The 22,647-nt window shown below is 31.9% G+C and overlaps 2 protein-coding genes across 2 annotated transcripts in view; one reads left to right on the forward strand and one right to left on the reverse strand.

Annotated features, from left to right (window-relative positions):
- LOC129225918 (RAB11-binding protein RELCH homolog) overlaps positions 1-10,018 on the reverse strand; it is a 93,389-nt gene extending 83,371 nt beyond the window's left edge. The window contains exon 1 of the mRNA XM_054860451.1: positions 9,705-10,018. Coding sequence (XP_054716426.1) covers positions 9,705-10,008 — 304 coding nt within the window. The 5' untranslated portion in view covers positions 10,009-10,018. The remainder of the gene's footprint in view (positions 1-9,704) is intronic.
- A 157-nt stretch (positions 10,019-10,175) lies between these two features.
- LOC129225920 (uncharacterized) overlaps positions 10,176-22,647 on the forward strand; it is a 54,847-nt gene continuing 42,375 nt past the window's right edge. Inside the window, exon 1 of the mRNA XM_054860452.1 lies at positions 10,176-10,592. The gene's annotated coding sequence lies outside the window, so the exon portion shown is untranslated. The remainder of the gene's footprint in view (positions 10,593-22,647) is intronic.

Genomic DNA, 22,647 nt, shown 5'->3' on the forward strand with positions numbered 1-22,647 from the left:
TTTCTCATTACAACAACCTTTTTTTAATTATAAGTAGTGCAGAAAACGAAAATGAATAGAGGTAGTGTATCATTTTTTTCCTGGCTAAACAGATTAACAATATGCAGTAGAAGTAATTGGAGCCTACTTTGCTTAGAATTTTCAAAGACTTATCTAATTGTTTTCAAGGACTCTGGAATAAATAAAATTATTTAACGCCCTTCATTTGTACTTTCTAGTCTCTGGTATTTTAGTACTTGATTGTAAATTTTTGCAGTCCTGTTCTTACTTTGGGAGAAATAACTATTTTAACTTTAAAAGAAAAAAGAAACCATAGATTTCTCATGACAACAACTTTTCTTCAGTTGCAAGTGGGGCAGAAAACGAAAAGAAATAGAAGTAGTGTGTGTTTTTTTTTTCCGTGCTAAATAGATAGACAATGTGCAGAAGTAAGATAAAAGCAATCAATACAAAAGAATTTCCAAAATACTGCATTAAGATGACTGAGTAAATACCAAGATATGAAACATGTGAGTCACCTAGAGACGTACTGAGTAGCACTTTGGCCGAGTAGCCGAGTACCGAGTACTCGGCCTTTTACTACTCGGCCGAGTACCGAGTTACCGAGTAACTCGGCCTTTCACTACTCGGCCGAGTTTCCCAGTACTAATTATGTTGAAAAAAGGACCACCGACACACACCAGGGGTCTGTCCAGGATTTTGCACAGGGTCCATTTTTTGTGAAAAATAAAATAATTTTGTGAAAAATAAATTATTTTTGTGAAAAATCAAATAATTAAATTTCTTTTCCTTGTAAAAACGAAAGTTTAGACTCTTGAGATGATGGAAACTGCATCATTGACACTTAAAGTTGAGTGTTTTCTCTCTTTTCTGTTGAGAATATCATTCTTGAGTGTTTTTCTAGTATTTGAAGAGAGGGGGGAGGCATCGCTCCCTGGGAGATGGGCACCCCTCAAGTATCAATATTTATCTACCATTCTACAACATGTTAAATTATACTAGAAATGTTTTTTGTATAGTATTTAAAATAACTGTAAGAAAAAAAATTAGGCAGGGGTTCAGCATTTAACTTTTTAACCCAAGACACTGTTTAAGAGCACAGAGTTTCGTTCAAACCTTATAAACTCCATGATTTTCACAAAAATAAAAAAATATTTTATGTGTTTACCTCTTAACTAAGCGTACTAAACATCGAAAATTCGAAAAATCAGATTTCCACAGCGGATGCAAAGAGATTGCAATCCTCAAAGTGAAGGAATCAAAAGTATATAAAAACATTTTTGATAAAATTACTTTTGAATTGCATTTTAGAGTCCTATGATAAACATATCATTAATATCTGGACACAGTTGAAGCAAAAATAAATAAATAAAATAAAAAATAAACCATCGATTCAGCATTTGAATTATTGACTCATAAAAGAAAATGGAATTCCCCTTTAAAAACTTTAAATAAGCTTTGTTACAAAAATAAAGAGACTTTTCATTTATTTGCATCCTAATAAAGCGAAGTTAACTTGAAAAAAAGAATAAAATATGATTCTTATATCGGATGTAAAGATTGCGTTTTTCAAAATGTAGACATCTATAGAAAAAAATAACGGTAAATAAAAGTTTATTTACAGTTAATTATCCTTTTTAGTATCGAAAAACCAAACCCATATAACTTTCTCCCAAAATAACAGTTTAACATCACACCACCAGACACTAATTGGCGATAAGTTTAAATTTTGTAACCCTATCTGAAGCGATCACATCCGCCCCACCCATGCTAACCTTTGCAGTTCTAAATTCATTTCGGTTGTATATTATTGATAATTAAATCATGAGTGGAGAGAAAAGTGCTTTCTACGCCTATTTAGAGAATGTTGACGCTTTTCCAAAGAAGTTTACAACAACACCACTGCATAAAAAAAAAGCAAAATTATTAACCAAACTGACTTTCAGCTGTTAATTCTTTTCAAAGAAATCAACAACAGGCATTATATTTATTTGGCGGTAGTAATTATTTATGGCTTGCAGGAGCATCACAAGAGTGCCGTTTTTTTTTTTTTTTCATTTGCAAAATTAGCTGATTTTGTATAAGTTGATTCCTCTAATTCAACTTTAAATATGCTGTATTATTTTAATTTGAGATTTGCTCTTTCAATAAACAATTTGTGAAAGATCCGTTTTTGTTTACCAGAATTTTGTGAAGGGTCCGTTTTGGTTGATCGGATTTTTGTGAAGGGTCCGTTAGCCAGACCCCTGCACACTGATGAATTTTGAACTTATTGAAATAGTAGTATAGACCTCCTTGTCCATATAATAGTATTTAAACTAAATTCCTGCTGAAATTTAACTACAAAATTTTGCAAAATAATATTTTTTAAACTAAAAATGAATAAATAAAAAGTATGACTTATCAAGTTGCAATTAAAACAAATTATACAAATTTATTCATTATAGGTCTAGTTCGCTAAACATAAATAATTTTTAAAAGCAAAAAAACAAATGTGCAGGAACACTGCAGACACGTTTTTCTGTGTTACAGGGATCATCTTTTCAGTGCATAACATGTGAACTAAAGAATGTAAAGGCATACAACAAAAAATTCGACTTTTGCTGATTGCCTTTAAATCAACGAGCTCACATTTTGTGCATTGAAAAAGAAATTCCTCGTAACGCCAAAACACGTGTCTGCAGTGATCCTGCACTGTGCTTCTAACGTTGTTTTATTTCCTTTTATTTTTAAAGCTAAGGTATTTTTATATATCTTATAACTAATTTTAGTTTGTAGCAAAAATTCCATATTTGCACAATTTTTAACAAAAAAGTTTTATTAACTTTCGAGACATTCGAGCCAAGATTTACTCCATTGAAGTATTTCAAACTTCATTATTCTCAAAATTTAAATTTGAATTGTAAATGGTTGAAGAAAATTATATATGCTTGAGCTTTTTTGTAAATTTTAATACATTCAATTTTTTGCAACTACTCGGTATTGGCCGAGTATCTGATAAAAATTTGGCCGAGTACCGAGTACTCGGCATATTGGCCGAGTAGGCCGAGTACCGAGTAGTTACCGAGTACTCGGTACGTCTCTACACAGAACTTTACTTCAAATAATATATTACAAACATGAGAACCATGATTTTTACATTTTTAATACAGGATGTGGCAAGGAGCTGAATTTGACATATGTTGGCATTCCTCCCCCTCTACCATTTGTTAGAAATTTTAAAATTTAAGGTTTGTAGCCACACGTTTCCAAATATTCAAGGTTTTCAAGCACCTAAAAAAGAAATTAGTTTTTTTAAGCAATTTCCATTTTTAAGGAACGAATCATGAATTTTTTTTGGGAGTTAGGGACCCACTTCAAAGCAGGGGCCATAAGCAACAGCTTGTTTATCTTATAGGCAAATTCTACCTTGTTTGTAATTCATTCTTATCTGTAAATTTTTGCTTGATTTTTTGTAATTTTTACGAAAATTCGTCAGTTTTTATGGTTAAAGGATTTTTACGATTTTACCAATCTTTGTTAGGTTTTTATAGACTTTTATAAAATTTCAGCAAATTTTTCCAAAACTTTTGATGACTCAATTATTTAGATTTCAATAATGACAAGGACTGACTCACTTAGACTTAGATGATTATGACTTACCTTTCTTTTTAAACAGTATTTATAAAGTAAGTAAAATTGTACTCTCCCTCTAAGTTAAAAGATTCATTTAATCAGAACCCTCAGATAACTAAAATTTATTCAGTTTGCGATGGTATTTATTCTCTCTCTCTATCTATCTCTCTCTTAAAAAAAAGAGAGAGAGAAGGGAAAAAAAACTTATGTTTTTTAGAATTTCTCAAAAGGCCAATTAATATACTAAGAACATAAATATTATGCACAAATAAATACTTAAAATGTGGACACAAATCATAACGAGTAGAACGTTCTGTTAGCGCGAATGGCGGAGGGGGAGTTTTTCCCCTTTGTTTTAGGTTCTAATTTTTTAAAATAATCGTCAATTATTATAAGTGTTGCAGCTTAATGTATAGCACGTTAGCCTATATTTTCATTCATATACTTGCCCAAATGGTTTTCAGTTCAAAATAGTGAATTTAGACACATTTTCAGCACCCCAGTGACAGCTGTACTATTTGTATTTAATGTTCGTTTTTTTTTCCTTTTCTTTTCTCCCATCAGCAAAGGACATTTGCTTTTCTCTTCATTTTCATTGAACAATTCAAAAAAGAAAAAGTCATGATTTTTTTGTTTTAACATTTTGGAAGTTGTGTTGTTACTACATAAAATCCTCCCAAAACTGGGGGGGGGGGCATTGCTCCTCTCTGCCCCCCATAAATCCGCCCATGACCCCCCCTCAAACATCCCTTCCCCCCTAAAAATGTCAATTTTTTTTAAATTTTCAGATGAAAAAACAAAGTTGAAATTGTTGTTTATTTCAAAATTTCATCCTGCACAGTATCAACAATTATAAAATTTCAAATCCTGTAAAGTATTAAAGACTTAACTTATTAATCGTAATTCAAAGTCCTATATTACATATTAAATGCATATAGCATTAGTGTCTGTAATTATTAGAGTTACTAGTGTGATTTTTTTTAAACCTTGATAACTCGAAAACTCGATATCTTGAATTTTTTCCCCATCCCAAGAGATTCGAGATATTGAGGTTGTACTGTATTAGGATTGGTAATATATGTGTGTGGATGTCAAGTTGAGCTGGTTGAAAGCAAAGGCAAGCAGATACTTGCTAGTTCGGTCACCTGATCTCCTACTTCAATGACACTGATGCTAATCTTATTCCAAGACGGGCTCCTCCAAAGGTTCGGCCAGTACTAGTTTCCGACAAGGTCTCTTGATGCTCACAGATGTAAATATTTGTAATATCAAAATTTAAAAAACACTGGATTTAAAATTTGGGGAAAAGCTTCGGATAAAATAAAAAGGTGGAGGACAATGTCCCATTTCGACTACACTACTGATCAGAGCCCTTGTCAAGGGGAAGTGTGCTACAGTCTTTCACTTTTTAAGAAATGGGGCCACCAACTTCATTTTAGTGGTTAAAAAAAAAATGTAAGAAAAACCTTTGCATTCTTTAAAAAATTTAATTTAAAAAACGCTGGATTTAAAATTCTGGGGAAAGCTTCGAATAAAATAAAAAGGTGGAGGACAATGTCCCATTTTGACTACACTACTGATCAGAGCCCATGTCAAGGGGAAGTGTGCTACAGCCTTTCATTTTATGAAATGGGGCCACCAACTTCATTTTCGTGGTTAAAAATAATGTAAGAAAAAACCTTTGCATTCTTTAAAAAATTTAATATTACTAATAAATGAACAAATGAAATTCATCCCTACAACATCATTGAAAGTCGACTAAAATTACACTTTAGGAGCTGCAGTTAAGAAAAATTGTCGGTCCCCTTAAAGTCACCAAAAATAGCCCATAATCATGGTGTTAAGATTTCAACTAAGAAAATTACTGGAAATGGTGCCCCTGAATCCATACTGCTCATAAGCAAAGATCATCTTAAACTGGGTTTTTAGTTACAATTTCGAAAAAAATTTGGAGACCTTCAAATCCTCCTCGGCAGGGTTGGGTTTTGGACTGTCCAAAACAGGTTTAGGACACGACAGGTGGTTTTTACCATCCAAAACTGTCCAAAACTATGCTAAAGCTAAAGGCGTGTAATCTAATCAATTTATATTTACTGCACAATGCATAAAAATATAGACATTACTGAGGTTTAATTAATGAGTATTTAATAATATTTTTCTCCATGATATTCTATTAAGATATACTTTACTTGCCTATTATTGATGTATTTCCCCTCCATCATTTATTTTCACCTCAGAAGTAATGACTTTGATAAGGTCTGTCACAGAGGTGAGGAATTGTCCATTCATATAGGCCTAATACATATATTTTTCAGGGAATTTTTTTTTCTTCGTTGCTACAATCTGCACATGTTAAGCATATGAAAGCATGTTCACTTCTTTTTTTACATTAATTTACATCCCTGAAATTCAAGTTCACGGAGGTGAGAAGTCAGGGTAACCTCACTAAGTTTTTAAAGCAAAATCTATCTTCTTGTTTTTCGATAAAAATCTCACAACTTCAATTATGGTTGAAAATAAACAAGGGGGCTTTCTTGTATCATGGAAAATAAAATTTGATGTCATTACTGCCACGTGTTAATGAGGAATGGCATTTTGTGTTAAAGTAACGGAGGTGAGAATTTATTGTGTGACATGACTAATTGTCCTACTAAAACGAACTAAAACACAATATTAAAAAATCAAATATACTTAAATAATTAGTACTTGAGACACTTGTAAAAGGAATAATAAATAAATAAGTACATACTTTTAATTAAACACGTTATTAAGCAACATAAACAGTCTCACAAGGCATGTGACATGCCATGGAGGTGAGAATTCACATGTTGTGAACCAAAAATATACTAAAATAAAAATTATTATGAAAAATTGTTCGTACCTTTAAATAGATATATTTTTGATGCAATTAAAAAGCATTGTTAAATGAATTGTTCCTTAAAATGTTTTCCGTAAAAAGCGTACAACAGAAAAGTTACACTTTTTGAAGAATGACCCTTAATTATTAAACTTGTGCAATTCTTTTTTTTTAGTTCATATTTTTAACATAATACATTTTGTAACTACAAAAAATTGTAATTTATTGCATTTAAATCAATTATTGCACTATATTTTGAATATTTTCTTTTGCTTTGCACACAGCCATAAATGTAAAAAAATTTGGTTTATGGAAAAAAAAAACTCCTGCATACAAATTGAAATTTTTTATGAAGAATTTAATTTTTATGCTACTAGATCAAAATCAGCTGCACAAATAAGCTACATATATATTTATACTTGAATGTTCACATTGAATAAATATATTTTAATACTGAAAAAAAAAATATTTTGACACATTTTGTTCTGTTTTTGATATTGTCTCATAAAATATAGTTTCAAAAAATAGTTTTGGACACTTTCGGACACAAGGGTTGTGAACAGGATGGTAAAAACCTTGCGAACCCTGCTTTCCTTTGCACACATGCTTAAACATAGGGAAATTTGGTTACTACAGTGAAACCTGTGTAAGTTGACTACTTGCGGTGCAATACTTTGGTGGTCAACTTAGACAGGTGGTCAACTTATAGAGGGTAGTAATGAAAGCTTTTTTTTTTTTTTTGCCATTTCTTGTCCCATGCATTTATTTTTTAACTAACTGGAATACTTTAAACTCACTTTCATTGTTTAAATATTTTTAGAGATTATTTACCAGAATGACTCGTAAAGTATCATACAAATTTAAAATTTCTGTGAATTGATTAAAAAAAAATGCTTCATTGCTTATGAAAAACTACTTACTGATATTAACAATTCTTAAAAATTCATAACAAATCAAAAGTGACTCAAATTCCGGGGTTCGTACGCTCCTTCAAAACTCCTCCAATACTCCTTCATTTAGGAAATTTTTTTGAAGGGCCCTTCAAACTCCTTCATTTTGGTTTTAACTCCTTCAAAACTCCTTCTTTTTTGGATCAAGACTACATAATTGTCCTTTATGACAGTAATTTAAAATATTTCGATCGACAACTTAACTTTGTCACAGGGGCGAAGGTATAAGAGCGATTTTAATGTAGTAATTTGATATATTTTTTTTCATAAAGATGTGATTTACAAATTGGTTATAGAAGTCATAAAAGCTGAATGTGAAAATATTATTAGATGACTAAGACATTTCATAAGTGAATTAAATCATGCTTAAATGGTACTTGACTATTTTGACAAATATTATGATTATTGCTTTTTACTCCGCCACACTCTCAGTAGCAAAAGTCAGTTTGTTCAATACTTAAGTATTAAAAAATACATTAGTAGATGTACTATATTAAGTGATTTTGTTAAAAAAAGCAATTGTTTAGTGAATTGCAGTTTTGACATTGTAAAAAGAGTCATCCACAAGGGATGTCATGCCTTGAGAGGAGACGGGCTCAAGAAATTGTGACAAGGGAAAGAGAGGGTGCCAAAAAAGTGACATCACAGTTATTGTAACAATATGTTTATGAAAGATAAGACATGTGACAAGGGAAGGAGAAAGGTAAAGTGTGACGAAGGGGAAAGGGGTTCAAATCTGTTGAAAAAAAGTGACAAAATTTATAAGGATAGCTCAAAATTACTCCTTCAAAATATCATTTTACTCCTTCATAACTCCTCCAAAACTCCTTCATTTAATTTCTGAAATTGAGTACGAACCCTGAATTCTTCATTTGATTTTTTCTTGCACATTTGTAACCATAGTAATCTATTTTTCAACAAAATAACTCCTTATTGAAGTTTGGCTCATTTTCTGGGACTTAACATTAGTCCAATGTTTTTTGATGGCAACATAAATATTCATAGGTTTTTCTAAAATGGTCTGGTTGCTTATTTGAGGCATAACTGATGAAACTTTTAGCACATTTAATGCTTTTGCCTAGTGGTTAACTTACAAAGGGTTTTTTACAATACTCCAAACCAAAGCTGGTGTATATTAGTGGTCAAGATAGACAGGTGGTCAAGATAGACAGGTGGTCAAGATAGAGAGGTGGTCAAGTTACAGAGGTTTTCCTTCATTACATAAGATAAGACTAATTCCATTCTTGACAAAAGCGGTCAACTTAGACAGGTGGTCAACTTTACAGGTTTTACTGTACTATCAAAAAATAAATAAATAATAATAATAAAGTAATGTGCATACAAATTGAAATTTTAATCAAGAATATAACTTCTATGTAACTAGATTAAAATCAGCTGCATAAATAAGTTGAATGTTCTCCATTGAATAAATGTTCAATATAAAACATAACTTTGATACATTTTATTCTGTTTTTGATGTTTTCTCACAGAATATAACTTTTCTAAGAATATAGTTTTGGACACTTTTGGACAGGACGGCAAAAACCAGGCTTTTTACCGTAGGGTCCAAAACCTTGCCAACCCTGCTCCTCGGTAACGTAATTAGTGTATCAACAATTATGTTTTTAAAGTTTCAATTTCGAAAAATGGACTACGGAGCACTCCCGAACCTTTTCTCCTTTTAACATTATTAAAGATCCCCATTGTGCGTTTTGAAGAGTAAATTAGAAGAATTCCGGAGGTGGGTCCAAGAACTTTTCCATCCAGTAACATCTCCAAAGATCATCTAAAATTGCATTTTTAAACCTTCCCCAAAATTTTCAAAACAATTTCCAGAAAGCGCCCCTGAAACCCCTTCTAAACAAACATAATTATAGATATAACAATTGCGTTTTTCAAGTTTCAATTTCGAAAATGAACAGGGGAGAGCCCCCGAACTTCTTCTGCCTCTAACATTAAAAAAGATCGACAGAAAATGCATTTTTAAAGACTACAAATTAGAAAAAAATCAGGGGAAGAAACCTTGAGATACGTTTGGACCAATAAAGAGGACGACAATTTTATAATTTTTTGGCCTCGCAACAGCAGCCCTGCCACCGATTAATACGTAGTATAAACCTTTTTGACACGCTAAACAGCTATTTTATGTCCTTATGTGCTTAAAAATAACATAATTTTCAGAATGAGACGGAAAGAAATAACATTCATATTAGCTGAAACAAAAATGAGGCGGATACGAAGAAAATACTTAAAACACACGAAGCATGTATTATTTAACCTACGCAACACAGGTGAAGTGTCAGTCTCTTGTAAATGTTTTTCAAAATTCCCAGGATTTGAAAAATAATCTCGAAGTCTAGGTAATTCTCTCCCGCTCTCAACTAGTTCTGTGTGGAATTCAAGAGCAGTGAGAATAAAATTATGTTTCAAAAGTTTAGTAGCAAGTTTGTCAAGGGAACTTTCTTTTAAATCTTCAGTTTCAGTCTTTGCATTTGTTGTGCTGTCATAACTATCGTAATTCAATCCCAAAAAAGCATTTTGATTCACACTATCTTCAGCTAATTCCAAATCATCTACATCAGCCATGTTTACAAATATCAGTGTTCAGGTTCGGTTACGCAGCAGAACGCGCAGTTAATGAATGAAGGGAAAATGTAGGCTTGATCTTGATTTGTTAAGAGAATTTTTTTTTTTTTTTAATATTCATATATTTTAACATTATTAATGATTTTTTCTTCTTTTGGTTTGAAAACGAATTTGTTTAATTAGGTTTTACAGCTACGACAGCAATGTGAGTGAAAAAAAAAGACTGCTCCAGAAGACATTTGGAAAAGTCATAAATACAAACATAGTGCAAATTGATCATTATATATTTTCCAGAAAAGAGAAGTGTGCTCTGAAAATGCGGTTTTTTAGGTCAGCAAAGTTTTTTAAAGAAAAGATCCGTATCGTTACATTACATCACATTTCAGCCAATGGCGTTTCGCCAAGTTTTGACAGCTCTGACGCCACACATCGATGTAAACAGAAACAGAAGCTTGGGGAAGGGCATCTGTTCGCTCAGCTGAGAGGCGAAGCTTGGTTCATCATCGATCGAAAGTGTCCTTTACCAAGAAATTATTTAAGTATATCTCTACTGTAAATTCTATCACCCTTTTGAAAAGCCAAAGGTGAATATATTGTTTGATTTTCTTATTTTTTAAACATCATTTCCTTTTATTTTTCAGAAACAAATTTCATATAAAATTGGAGAATGTAAACATTGAAATTTTGGACACACACACAGGCTAATAATATTTATTCAATCAATATAGTCGAAGAAAAAATATACAAAACTTAAAATAATACAAGAAAGAAAAACAGAAAAAGAAACATTACTTAGGTTGCATAATGAAAAAACATAACAACACTTTATTTAATAAATTAAAATTTGCATCTCTCTTCTAATTTTAATTTTTCATTAAATGCTCATTAATGCACTTATATATTTTTTTCTTTGTAAAAAATAATCATTTAAATAAGAAAACTTCCCTTTGAAACTTTTTGCATTCTGAAAAGGTTTGCTATTCACTATTCTATGTTTGTAAAATAACTGAAACTGAAGCGATAAAATTAGTGAGATTACACTTTTTAGTTAAGTAGCATTTTTCCATGATCATTTTTTCTTTCTTTTTCTTTTAAATATTTTTATTCGTTTGAAAAAGTAAACGCAATGAAAATTAATCAATAATTGTTTTACAATGGAATGTAAAAAAAAAAAAAAAAAAACTCGTTTATTTAATTATTTTTCATGAAGAATTATAACTGTCATAAAAATTCTTTCTATTGTTTCATTTAGTTTTTTCCCCCATGAAAAAGAAACTTTAACTGGTGGACTTTTAAAACACATTTTAACTAACTGAGAACTTAAGCCACATTTAAGACTTTTTGAGTTTTTTTTTTAAATTTTAATTAGAGGTTATAACATCCTGGAAAATATCTTTTTTCAGAAATAAAATTAAAAATTGATGTTTTAGACGTTATTATAGTTTGAATTATTATATAAATCCGTTATTTTGTGCTTAAGTTAAAATTTTACTTTAGTACTTTATTTATGTTAATTTAATTTATGTGTAAACGCATTGAAAAATGTTAAAAATTAACACCATAAAAAAGTAAAGAATTAATTTTCAACACTAATTACTCAATGTATTCCAAAGCTTAATTTTATTTCATGCCGTGAATCATTCAAGCTGCACGGTAGAACGGACGGAAGTATGAGGGACCGTTTAAATATTACACAACTTAATAAGCAGTTAGTTACCGCACTTCGTCCTACATGATTGCGAGGAGGGGGATGCTATAATAGCTGAATGCAAACAAATAACCAAACATAAAAAATTCTAAATTTATTAATTTATAATTTTTTTTACTATTTTTGAAATCTGTTTGCAAGCTCTTTTTCTTCTATTTCTGTTCTCTCTCTCTCTCTCTTTATTTATTTATTTTTCCGTCCATCCACAACTTCCCACTAAATGCAGTGATTTCGTTTCGTTTTTAACCGTTCAAATTTAGGTCCCGTACCTTCGTTGCACCGTATTTATTCTTTTGTTCAAAAAAAAAAAAAAAAAAAAAAAAAAAAAAAAAAAAACCACTGTGAGTGAAAACCAGTAGTTTAGAAAGGGGTCGTTTCCGAAATTTTAAAAGTATTTCTTTCTGAAAGAGCATGCTTAAAAGCATATGATCCGACCATTTCTAAAATAATTTGACAAAGTTTTATGCTTTTAAAAAATTATTTCAATCGTTTCGCTGATGCAATTTTATTTTTTACGCTTCTGCACATTATATCACGAGTGATGAAATGCCACTGTTGCCGTTAGCGCAGAGAGCAATATTTAATTCGATTCTGAATTCTCATAACCTGGAAACGCGGTAGACAGCAAGCGTAAACATTCAGCGCGCCAGTGGAGTAGCGCCAAAGTACATCACTTGTGACGTCATAAAGACCACGCCTTGTTTGAAAAATCGGACATTTTAAAAATTAAACGTTTTGAAAATAAAAGTTTTTTTTTCCTCGCTCCATGTCTTTTTTTTTTTATATATATATATATATATTTTGCTCATTCTATCAACTTTAGTGACTAAAAGTAGTACTTTTGAAGATGGAAGCAAACCAATGAGTAAGCAAAGACTCACTCATATATTTTTCTTAATTGAATAAATGACTAAATATGAAACTCAGTGCTGAAGAGAATTGGTTGTCACAAAACAATGATAAGTAATTGGACTAAGAATGCTGAATGAAGACTTTCCTAGTAAAATATGAAGTTCATTCATCCTGTTTGCCCCAATAGCTTTTTAACCGACTTCAAAAATATGTTATCAATTCGTAGTGTGCGATTGATTATGTTTGCTGATTTGTTCATACAAATATTTCCAGTATGGGGTGTTTTTTGAACAATCAAGATTGCTTGTTGATTTCACTTTGCCGTGGCCTGGCTGCAGATCTCTTCGTTTTGTGATTGGTAAATAGCGAGTGACGTTATAAGCAAACGTTAGTGTTTGAATTTTTTTTCCTTCGAGAACAACTGGGAGTAACGGAGCATACCAGATTTTAAAAAATAAGAAATTTCATTGAAACTCGGTTATCTCTGTCTTAGCTTTATAATATTTACCGAAGATATTAATGCAATCTTTCTCGAGTTTGGCGAGGAAATATATGCGTACACTTAATACTAATCGAATTAGTGAATTTTTCTACTTACTGGGATTTATTTGGAGCTTCTAAATTTATCAGAACTGGAGTTACAAACGTTTCGGCCCGAATTCAAACATCTTTCCTCAATTAAAAGCATTAAATAGAACTTTTTCTTCTCCCCCCCCCCCCTTTTTTTTTGCAAACAATAAGTTCTTTCACATCTTACTGATCATTTTCCCGCCAAAAATTTAATCTTTTTATTTAATTATTTTACAAACTAAATCTTTTCACATCGTAATGATTCTCTTTTTTTTTTTTTTTTTGCAAACATTATTTACAAACGTTTTGTTGAAGACGATAGATAAAGGCACTGTTTTATACTAGTCATTAATGATTTAATTTTTTATGTATACATATTTTACATTCTAAAAAACACGTTTCTTTTAACAGTACAGTTTCTTACCGAGTATACATTTTTTTCATGATAACTGGACGTATTATGAGATAACTTTTAAATATGTTAATTTAATAGTGTTCTTTTGCAAAAGGGTGCCCATCTCCCTAGAGCCATGGCAGAATACTTGAAATACCGTGAATAATGTATCCCCACCGAACGAGAGCTCCCCCCCCCCAAAAAAAAAGGGAGAAAAATACATTCTCTAAAAACACCCCTTAAAAAAATTTAATGGCGCATGGACCTATCGTAGGATATTAGCGTCTATGAAGTAACTGAAATTTAGCGTAAAGTTTATAAAAATCGTAGTGTTTAGGAACACTGAGTAATCAATTATACTAAAAGATTCTCAGGGCACGACTATGACTTTTGTAGATTCTGAGCAGGAATTTTATTTCTTACTCCCCTCGTACTGTATAGTGAAGTAATAAAAGAGAGGTTAGAGATTTGAGGAGATTAATTATTTAATTTATTTTTAGATATAAGATTTACACCTTGTTGCAGTACGATATGGAAATACTTAAAAAAAAAAAAAGATCTTTAGATACAGAAATGGTGCCTCCCAAATGTTGATACCCTGAGTTTTTTTTTTTTTTTTGTTACAAGGTTACTCTTGAGAAAGAAAAAAAAACACCAAAAGAGAATACAGACCAGCTCCACAATTGTTGGCATTTGTTTACGAACAAATCTACTTTAAAACGGATTGAAAATTAAAAAAAAAAAAAAAAGCCAGACCTGCAACGATCAAGCATTGAAGAAACAAGTTTTCTTCGTTAAGTATCGTTGTGTGTTGACAATTTTGCAAGCAACGTGTACTAAAAAACATTGATTTTTGTTGTTTGCCTAGCGCCAACAATGGTGTGAGATGGACTACACTGACTATACATTTATGTGATTATACGTGCATGCACATCTACGTGCTACGCCAAGGGGGAGCTCGGCATAACACCTAAATCCGCATCGCCCTCCCCCCCCCCCCCCCCAAATTTTAAAAACAGTTGATTGATAAAACGACGTAAATATAAAATAATTTGCAATTTTTGCGATTTGTTTATGTTATTTTTATCAATTTATTTTCAACACGAAGGAAACCTTTTCGTACACCCTTTTTTTAAATCACTTAATTATTTTTAAAAACTGTTCGAATTCAAATTAAAATAAACGTTGAAATACCAGAAAAGCCTAAATCAAATGGCATTGTGTGCTTCCTCATGCACACAGCACACACCATTTGACGAAGCAATGGACCGGTCTCAATATTGATATAATAATTGACTATATAATAAGCAATGCATTGAAAGGAACCGAAAACTTTCATTTTGAAATTATACCGTGTTCCCTGTAACAAATGACCCCTAAGTATGTTTTTTTGAATTTGCTTTATCCCCCCCCCCTTTCTCCAACAATGCCACTCAACCGCACGTGAGCACTAGAAAAAAAAAATGGTTCCAGTTCGCTGCCTGCTTTTGAGGTTAGTAAACCCGCTGATTGTGCGCAACGGTTCCCCATATGGTTTTCGCGAGGATCTCCATCGTTTTGGCACGCTTATTTGACGATAGATTATATACAGGAGTGCCCACACCCTTTTTCCTCTTCAAGGGCATGCGCGCGCAGATACTGGGGAGGCAATGCGGCAATTCCCCCCCCCCTCAATTCAAATTTTGGAATGCACAAATAATGAACTAAAATTTTATAGTTTTTTCCCCTGAAGAAGACAGGGGTGCCCATCCCCCCAAGTTCAATGACGCAAATTCCCCCCCTTCCCCCCAAAAAAAATTCTCAACCCTTTTTCTCTTTTATTTTTAGCCTTCTTTTTTATTTAATTAATTTTTTTTAATTTATTTATTTTTAAATTAATTTATTTATTTTTAAATTTATTTATTTTTAATTATAATTTTATTAAAAAGGTCTGTACTACACCAATAACATACACACACAGCAACTAATAAATAAATGAAATAAAATATGAACAGAATAAAATAAAGTAAAATAAATAATTAGATTTAAAAATAAATCAATAAATGAATTTAAATAAATTAAAAAAAAAATTAAAATCCCCACCAAAAATTTTGATGTTGCAACTTGCGCCATAATCCCCCCTCCCCCTGTGGGCACCCCTGGAAGAAGACATTTTCAGATAAATATCTAAAATCAAACAAATTGCCCCACCCATTACTAAGTCCTGTATCCGCAACTACTCAAGAGTGATGGAGCACCCCCTCAAATACTCAAAAATGAGATCTCCCTCAAGAGTCATTCCATGTCAAGTGATCTAGGGGTCCCCTCTCGACCATCTCCAATTTGGATGAAATTTTATAGAGGCGTAGAGATAGATGCCTTTGAAACTATAATTTATGCAAATTTTCAGCTTCCTAGATCCAAATCATGAGGATCTAGGATCTCAGAAAAATGTGATCCAAGATGACGGATTAGCTTTTTGTTCCAAATTGCCAAGTTTACAGGAAATTGTATTACACTGGAAGCCTGAAATTCTAGGCGCTTCAAGGGTGTCACCGTTAGTATATTCGAGTATTTCTGTGAATTTGAGCTCGTTAGATTTTGTGTAGCATGCGCGTGAACTTGTGAAAAAGCGCGATGGGAAATTTTTTTTTCTGGATTTTAGGTTATCATAAAATCTGAACAAAAATAAATCAAAAGCTCGTACTGCTTGATTCCATTGTAAAAATGCTTGTTTTTAATGGATTACAGTTAATATCTATTTTCTAAAATATATTGTGATTCAAAGTGGCTATCAAAACCGTTAAAGTGAAAAATAGCTTATTTTCAAAGCGCAATAGCTCAAGTTTGTCGCCTCGCATCTTCTTTTCGTTTATACCATTAGGAAGAAAACATTTTTTCCTTTCAAAATAAGTTTTTTCTTCGATGGTGTTCTTTCGAATAAGGATAAAAAAACGAGCTTGAAATTATATCTATCGTAACGAATTGACATGTTCAATCCACTGTTGATAGCCACTTTGAATCACAATATCTTTTAGAAAATAGATATTTAAGCTCTGCAACTGTAACCCATTAAAAACAAGCATTTTTACAGAGGAATTACGCAGCACGATCTTTTGAATTATTTTTGTTCAGATTTTATGACAACCCATGAAAAATTTTTCCCATCGCGCTTTTTCACAAGTTCACGCGCATGCTATACAAAATCTAACGAGCTCAAATTCACAGAAATACTTGAATATACTAACGGTCAAACATATTTTAAGCGCCTAAAATTTCAGGCTTCCAGTGTGATAAAATTTTCTGTAAACTAGGTGTAAACAAGGCAATTTGGCACAAAAAGCTAATCCGCCATCTTTTCACATTTTTCAAAGATCATAGATCCTTAGGATTTGGATCTAGGAAGCTGAAAATTTGCATAGGTTAGTTTCCTCTATAAAGTTTCATCCAAATCGGAGATGGTCGAGTGGGGATGATTTGAAAAATTAGGTCAGTTGACGTGGAATGACTCTCAAAGAGACCAAAGTTCCCAAAACTCATCTCGAATTTATTTCCAAAATTCTTCCCGAATTTTGGAAACAATGTCATGCATTCGGGTACATATTTTGCAGTTTTTTCCCCCTATAAAATGTATAAATGTATTGATCTGATACTGTTTGCCCGACCATCCGAAACTTTGAAATGATGGGCTTGATCTTAATCAGATTATTATTTGATAACTCCTTTGTTTCTTGTGAATAATTTATTGACGGAGAAACAAATCAATTCAAAATAATGTTAAGAAAATATTTTGCTTGTCGCTTATGAGAAAAAATATTGGTGTAGTGAAAAATTTTATCGGGGTGAGGCGAGATTTAGCAAATCTTAAAGCACATAATGTTTTTGAAATAAATCAAGGATATTTTATTCCATTTATGAACTCCACACACAATTCACAAACAATGACATGCACACGCAGACTGTATTTTAGGTGTTATTTTTATTTATTTATCTTTTTTGCTCTTTAATTCGTAATTGAGTACTTCTCTAGAAGAACTTTGCCAAGGATTTTGCGCATGCAAGACTTGTAATTTCTTTTCCTGTAGAACTTATAAGAAAAAGTTTACCTGAAACATTTTACTCTGTGGTTATGAAGCTGATAATTTGAAATCAAACAAATTACTTTAAATTGTCTTAATTTTGATTTAACAGAAAAATATAGGCAATTTGTTTGTACATAATACGTATATTTCTCATAAATTTTATAGAACTACAGTTAAGAGAATAATATTTTATTTTCTCTTATAATTTATACATCCCCCCTTTCCAGTTCGCACTGAAAAAAAGTGATGCTACAATTTGAAAGTTTTTAAAAAAATCTCGTACCCCCTTCCCTTACTACATTTTATTATTTATTTATTTATTCATCATAATTGTTATTATTTTAAATTTATTTATTTCAAATTTGATTTCCAAAAGCGCTATTAGTTTTTTTTAGTAAAAGACAATAACAATTGTATTAACGTTCTCTTAATCTTGCTGCCAGATCTTTTGTTAGAAATTTCGACTGGAGAAAGGTCACTGACTTTCAAAACGTAATTGCAACAGAAATATCGAACAAGATTGGAAACCTTAATTTCCTTTATGTCATAATCACTCGTTTACGAAACGATCTCGAAACAATTATGGAGCATTACGTGACGCAAGACAACTCGTTGATCTCGTTCTAGTAAGTTAAGAACAGAAAAAAAAAAAAAAAAGATTGTGACTTAGATTACAAAGACTAATAAGTGACCCTTCAGTTAACTGTTCTGGGCAAAAGAGAGGTGTGGGAATCCATGGTATATTATAAATTTTGTCAGGGACTGATAAAAGTTGAACCTCGTTTAGAAAAATTTGAATTGACAATAAAACATTTTTAACCGAAGAAACAACATTTGAGGCAGTGGGGATGGAAGTGGCAAAGGGATAGAAGAGGATATTTTCAAGTTTTGAGTAAAACACGTTTAAAGAGAACTTCCTAGGTACGCTTTTATTGAATTTTTTTCCCTCATTTAAATTTTTGTGTCTATGTGAAGGGGATAACCATCATTTTACAAAATGTCAACTAAGTTTTAAAACTGATTTTGAAGGAGTTGAAATACAACTTCAAATGTACGGTACTTCTTTTTTGATACATAGCATGTTATTGGGTATAAATTTCAGCAAAGCTAATACATTCCTTAAAGAATGAGATTAAAAAATAAAATGCTTAGTTGAGAAAACTGAAATATTTTCAGTTTTTTCAACTCGGTTAAAAGTTAACTATAATAATTTTGAAAATTTTACTTACATCAGTTAAAGGGCCCTACTCCATAGATTACAACAATATATAACTTTTATGTTTTATTTAAAGAGTCAATAAAATACAAACCTTCACAAATGCAACATTTATCATTTATGAGAATGCTGTTCAATTTGACCGACTTTCACTCGCATGTAACTATTAAATTAAAAAATATTAAGCCAAATCATTTTAGATATGTTTACACAGGCATAAAAGGAACCTGTATACCAAGTTTCATAAAAATCTGCTACCATGCGGCCACCACTTTTTTGAGAATTTTGCTTATTTCGTATGACTTACCACGGCCGTATAGTTAACTGAAACTCCAGCGTGAGTTTTGGTTCAGCTTTGAAAACCATTACGCAGTTTTGGTTTGGATTAAATATCATAATCATCAAAAATAACATAAATACTTCTTCAGTTCTGAAAAATTTCAAAAATATATTTTAAATTTTACTAATCGTACCAAAATTCGACGAAAATAATAGTACACAATATTGTGGGAAGGGGTGGCTGCACAGCACATATTCATTCAGGGCAAAACATTTACATAAAACGCGTTCATTGTCTTTTAATTTAAACTTTCGTTACACCAACACCATAATAAAAATGATTTTTTCTGAAAATTGAATGAATTTAGTGTAACCACCCTAAATATATATATATATAGGGTGGCGTGGGGTGTCACAATGACACCCCATTTTACTGCTCCGGATGACGCCCGTGCTAGGAGCGCCACTGAATAATGCATAAAATATTTGAACGTTTTTTTCTCATGTCATTTTCCAATAATTTTTACCTTGACAATTTGCGCCTTCTTTTTCAACTAAAAATAATAATACGTGAAGTAAATTAACTAGGGTTAATCGCTACACTCTATTGAGCTAAGACTTCTTTTATGATTCCTGCCAACAGCATAGCAACGGGTATTCAGCAATCATTTCCATCACCATAGCAACAATTGTTTGGCATCGAGCGGAACTAGTATAATGTGTTTGAAGTACTACTTGGGTCTTGCTACCTGTCCCACTGACTTCTGTGAATAAAACAAGCAACCGACCTTGTCAGTATATTTTTACTGCAGATCTTGCTTGGAACTAATCTCGCCCATTTGGCTGGGGATGTTACGCAAAAGCAGGAATTGGACAAGTTACCTATTGTTTGTAAACGTGCCTGGAATCTTGACATTTCCCCTTCCAACACCCATTTATGCCATCTTACTCCCCCCCCCCTTCTCCATCGATGCGAGAACGTTTAACCTTCATCCGGGGCTTTATTCTGTTTCATTCAACTGGTTGTTTCTAAGCTCAAAAGAGTGGGACGTTTTATTCGAAATCATGACTGAACGAAAAAGGAAAATCCACACCAAACTTATTCATAGCCAGGATTTCAAGTTTCTTCCCCTAGCTTACCCCTTGATTAGATTTTTTGATTGTAAAGTACCCTCCACCCCCCACCAATTATAACCATATCGCACCCCGCAGCAGCAGATGTGACACAACTCGAAAAAGAGCTTTGCGGAAAATAAAAGCTACTCATTACTAATAAGAATAAAAACATTTGTGCATAAAATGTAAAATAAGAAATAACAAAGTGAAATCATCCATTTTTTTCGGATGTCTTTTCATCCATGAGTTCATTTCTTTTGCATTGAAAAAGGCGTTCCTTGTAACGCTGAAACACGTGTTTGCAGTAATCAGCAGTTTGTGCTATTTGACGTTGTTATTTTTTATTTCACGCATTACTACTTCCAAATTGATTTATCCTCAAATTCGAAAATATGCGCAAAACGCCTATGTTGTTATGTTTTCTGTTAGGTTTTTATTTTTTTAACTACTAGCGTGTGGTTAGTTTGAAAAACAAAAAAATCTTCTAAATTATGAAATTTTAATGATTGTCACTGTTGATTACACCATTTATACGCCACTATTCACCAACGGGGTCGTTTCCAAAATTTTAAAAGTACTTTTTTCTGAAAGAGCATGCTTAAAAACATAGGATCTGACCATTTTTTTAAATAATTTATTTAAGTTTAATATTTTTAAAAAATTACTTAAATCGGTGCGCTTTCTTTGTTTACACTTCTGTCGTGTGACATCACAAATGGTGAAATGCCATTCAATGTTGCCATTTACAGAACAAAATATTTAATTCGCATCTTTACTCACGTGCATTGGCAACGATATGGTTGATAGTAAGCGTAGAGCGATATTTTAATTCGCTGCTTGATTATCATAACGTGGAAACGAAGTAGAAAGATGCGGCAAAATGCATCATTTGTGACGTCATAAAGACCACGCCTTGTTTGCAAAATCGGACATTTTAAAAAATTAATTAAAAAAAACTGTTGGGAAAATGAAAGTGTTTTCTGCGTCCACGTTATTTTATTTATTTATTTATTTATTTATTTTTGCTCATTCTATCCATTTCAATGACTTAAAGTAGTACTTTTGACTGATGGAAACCACCCCATTATGTAAAGTAACTTTGTGTGAGTTTTACGTACCAAGTAGGAGAATTAAATCGGAATTTTATGGCCTGGGCTCGTAAAAGAGAACTTGTGGTATATCATTGTCTGAACTTATGTATAACTTCATATTTTATTTTTGAGGTACTTACAGCTATATACGCAAGTTTATTATTCGTACAGTGGTTAGGGCTGCAATTACGATTTTTCGCAAAACTCCAGGTTGGGTTCATAAAATATCAAGATCTAGGCAAGAAAACTACGAAGATCGTACAACTCATTATTCTTAAAGTTAATTCGCTTTTTTTCCCTTGTCCAATTGTTAATCTTATAAAACGACATAGAAAATAATATGGCAGTAAAATGACAGTAAATACTAAAAGTAATCCCTCAATAATCATTTCTTTGGAACAATTTCTTTTAAAAAACGGTGTAAAAATCGCCTTCCGCAATAAAATAATGTCTTTTGATGTTTAGATGCAACTATCAAACAGATAGTACAAGGAAAGCACATCCACGATTTTTTTTTCTCTTCTTCCCAATACAAATTTTTATATACATCGTTACAATAAGATTGTGAAAAAAAAAATCGCAATCTAGATTGCTTAGCCAAAAAATTATATTTTAGTAAAAATATTATGTTTTATCTCTAAAATATTCAATGAATTCGTTTTCATCAAAGGAAAACAAAAACCTAATTAAAGTCCCAAGAACCCGAGATTCTATTGAAAACCAAAGACTTGGGAGAAACCCCAAGCTCTGGCAGCCCTGAAGTGACACGCCTTATCATCCCCTTATAGTAATTTTTTCCTCTGCGTGCATCACAGCAAGGGAAAGCCCCTTTTCGGGTCCCAACGTTTCTGTGCATGAAAAGGAAAAATAAAAAATAATAACATATACTTGCATAAAAATTTCTGGATGTCTTTTCCTCCATAAGCTCACTTATTTTGCATCGAAAAAAGGGTTTCTTATTCACCCTAAAACACGTGTACATATGCAGTCATCTGCAATTTTTTGTGCGTTGTTATTTCTTATTTTTACGTTTCTGTTAATGATTTGTATGGGGATTATATTAATAAAAAAAAGACTCCTTATTTTAAGATAAGACAATAAAATGCTTAGTTCGATATTTTTCTCAGAAAAGATACGGTTTTGGTACTTTTTGCATACAACTTAATTTTAAACTTGAGAGAAAATGCGTACCATAGGTTGAAAACCCTGAATCATTTCATAGAAACATAGAATCCTTGAATTGAAAGCATAGAATTGTTGAATTGAAACATAGAATCGTGGAATTAAAAGCACAGAATCATTTTAGTATAATTGTAACGTGTAGCTGCAAAAGTAGGCATTTCCGATTCCAA

Source organism: Uloborus diversus, chromosome 7, assembly GCF_026930045.1.
Source record: "Uloborus diversus isolate 005 chromosome 7, Udiv.v.3.1, whole genome shotgun sequence".
NCBI lineage: Eukaryota > Metazoa > Arthropoda > Arachnida > Araneae > Uloboridae > Uloborus > Uloborus diversus.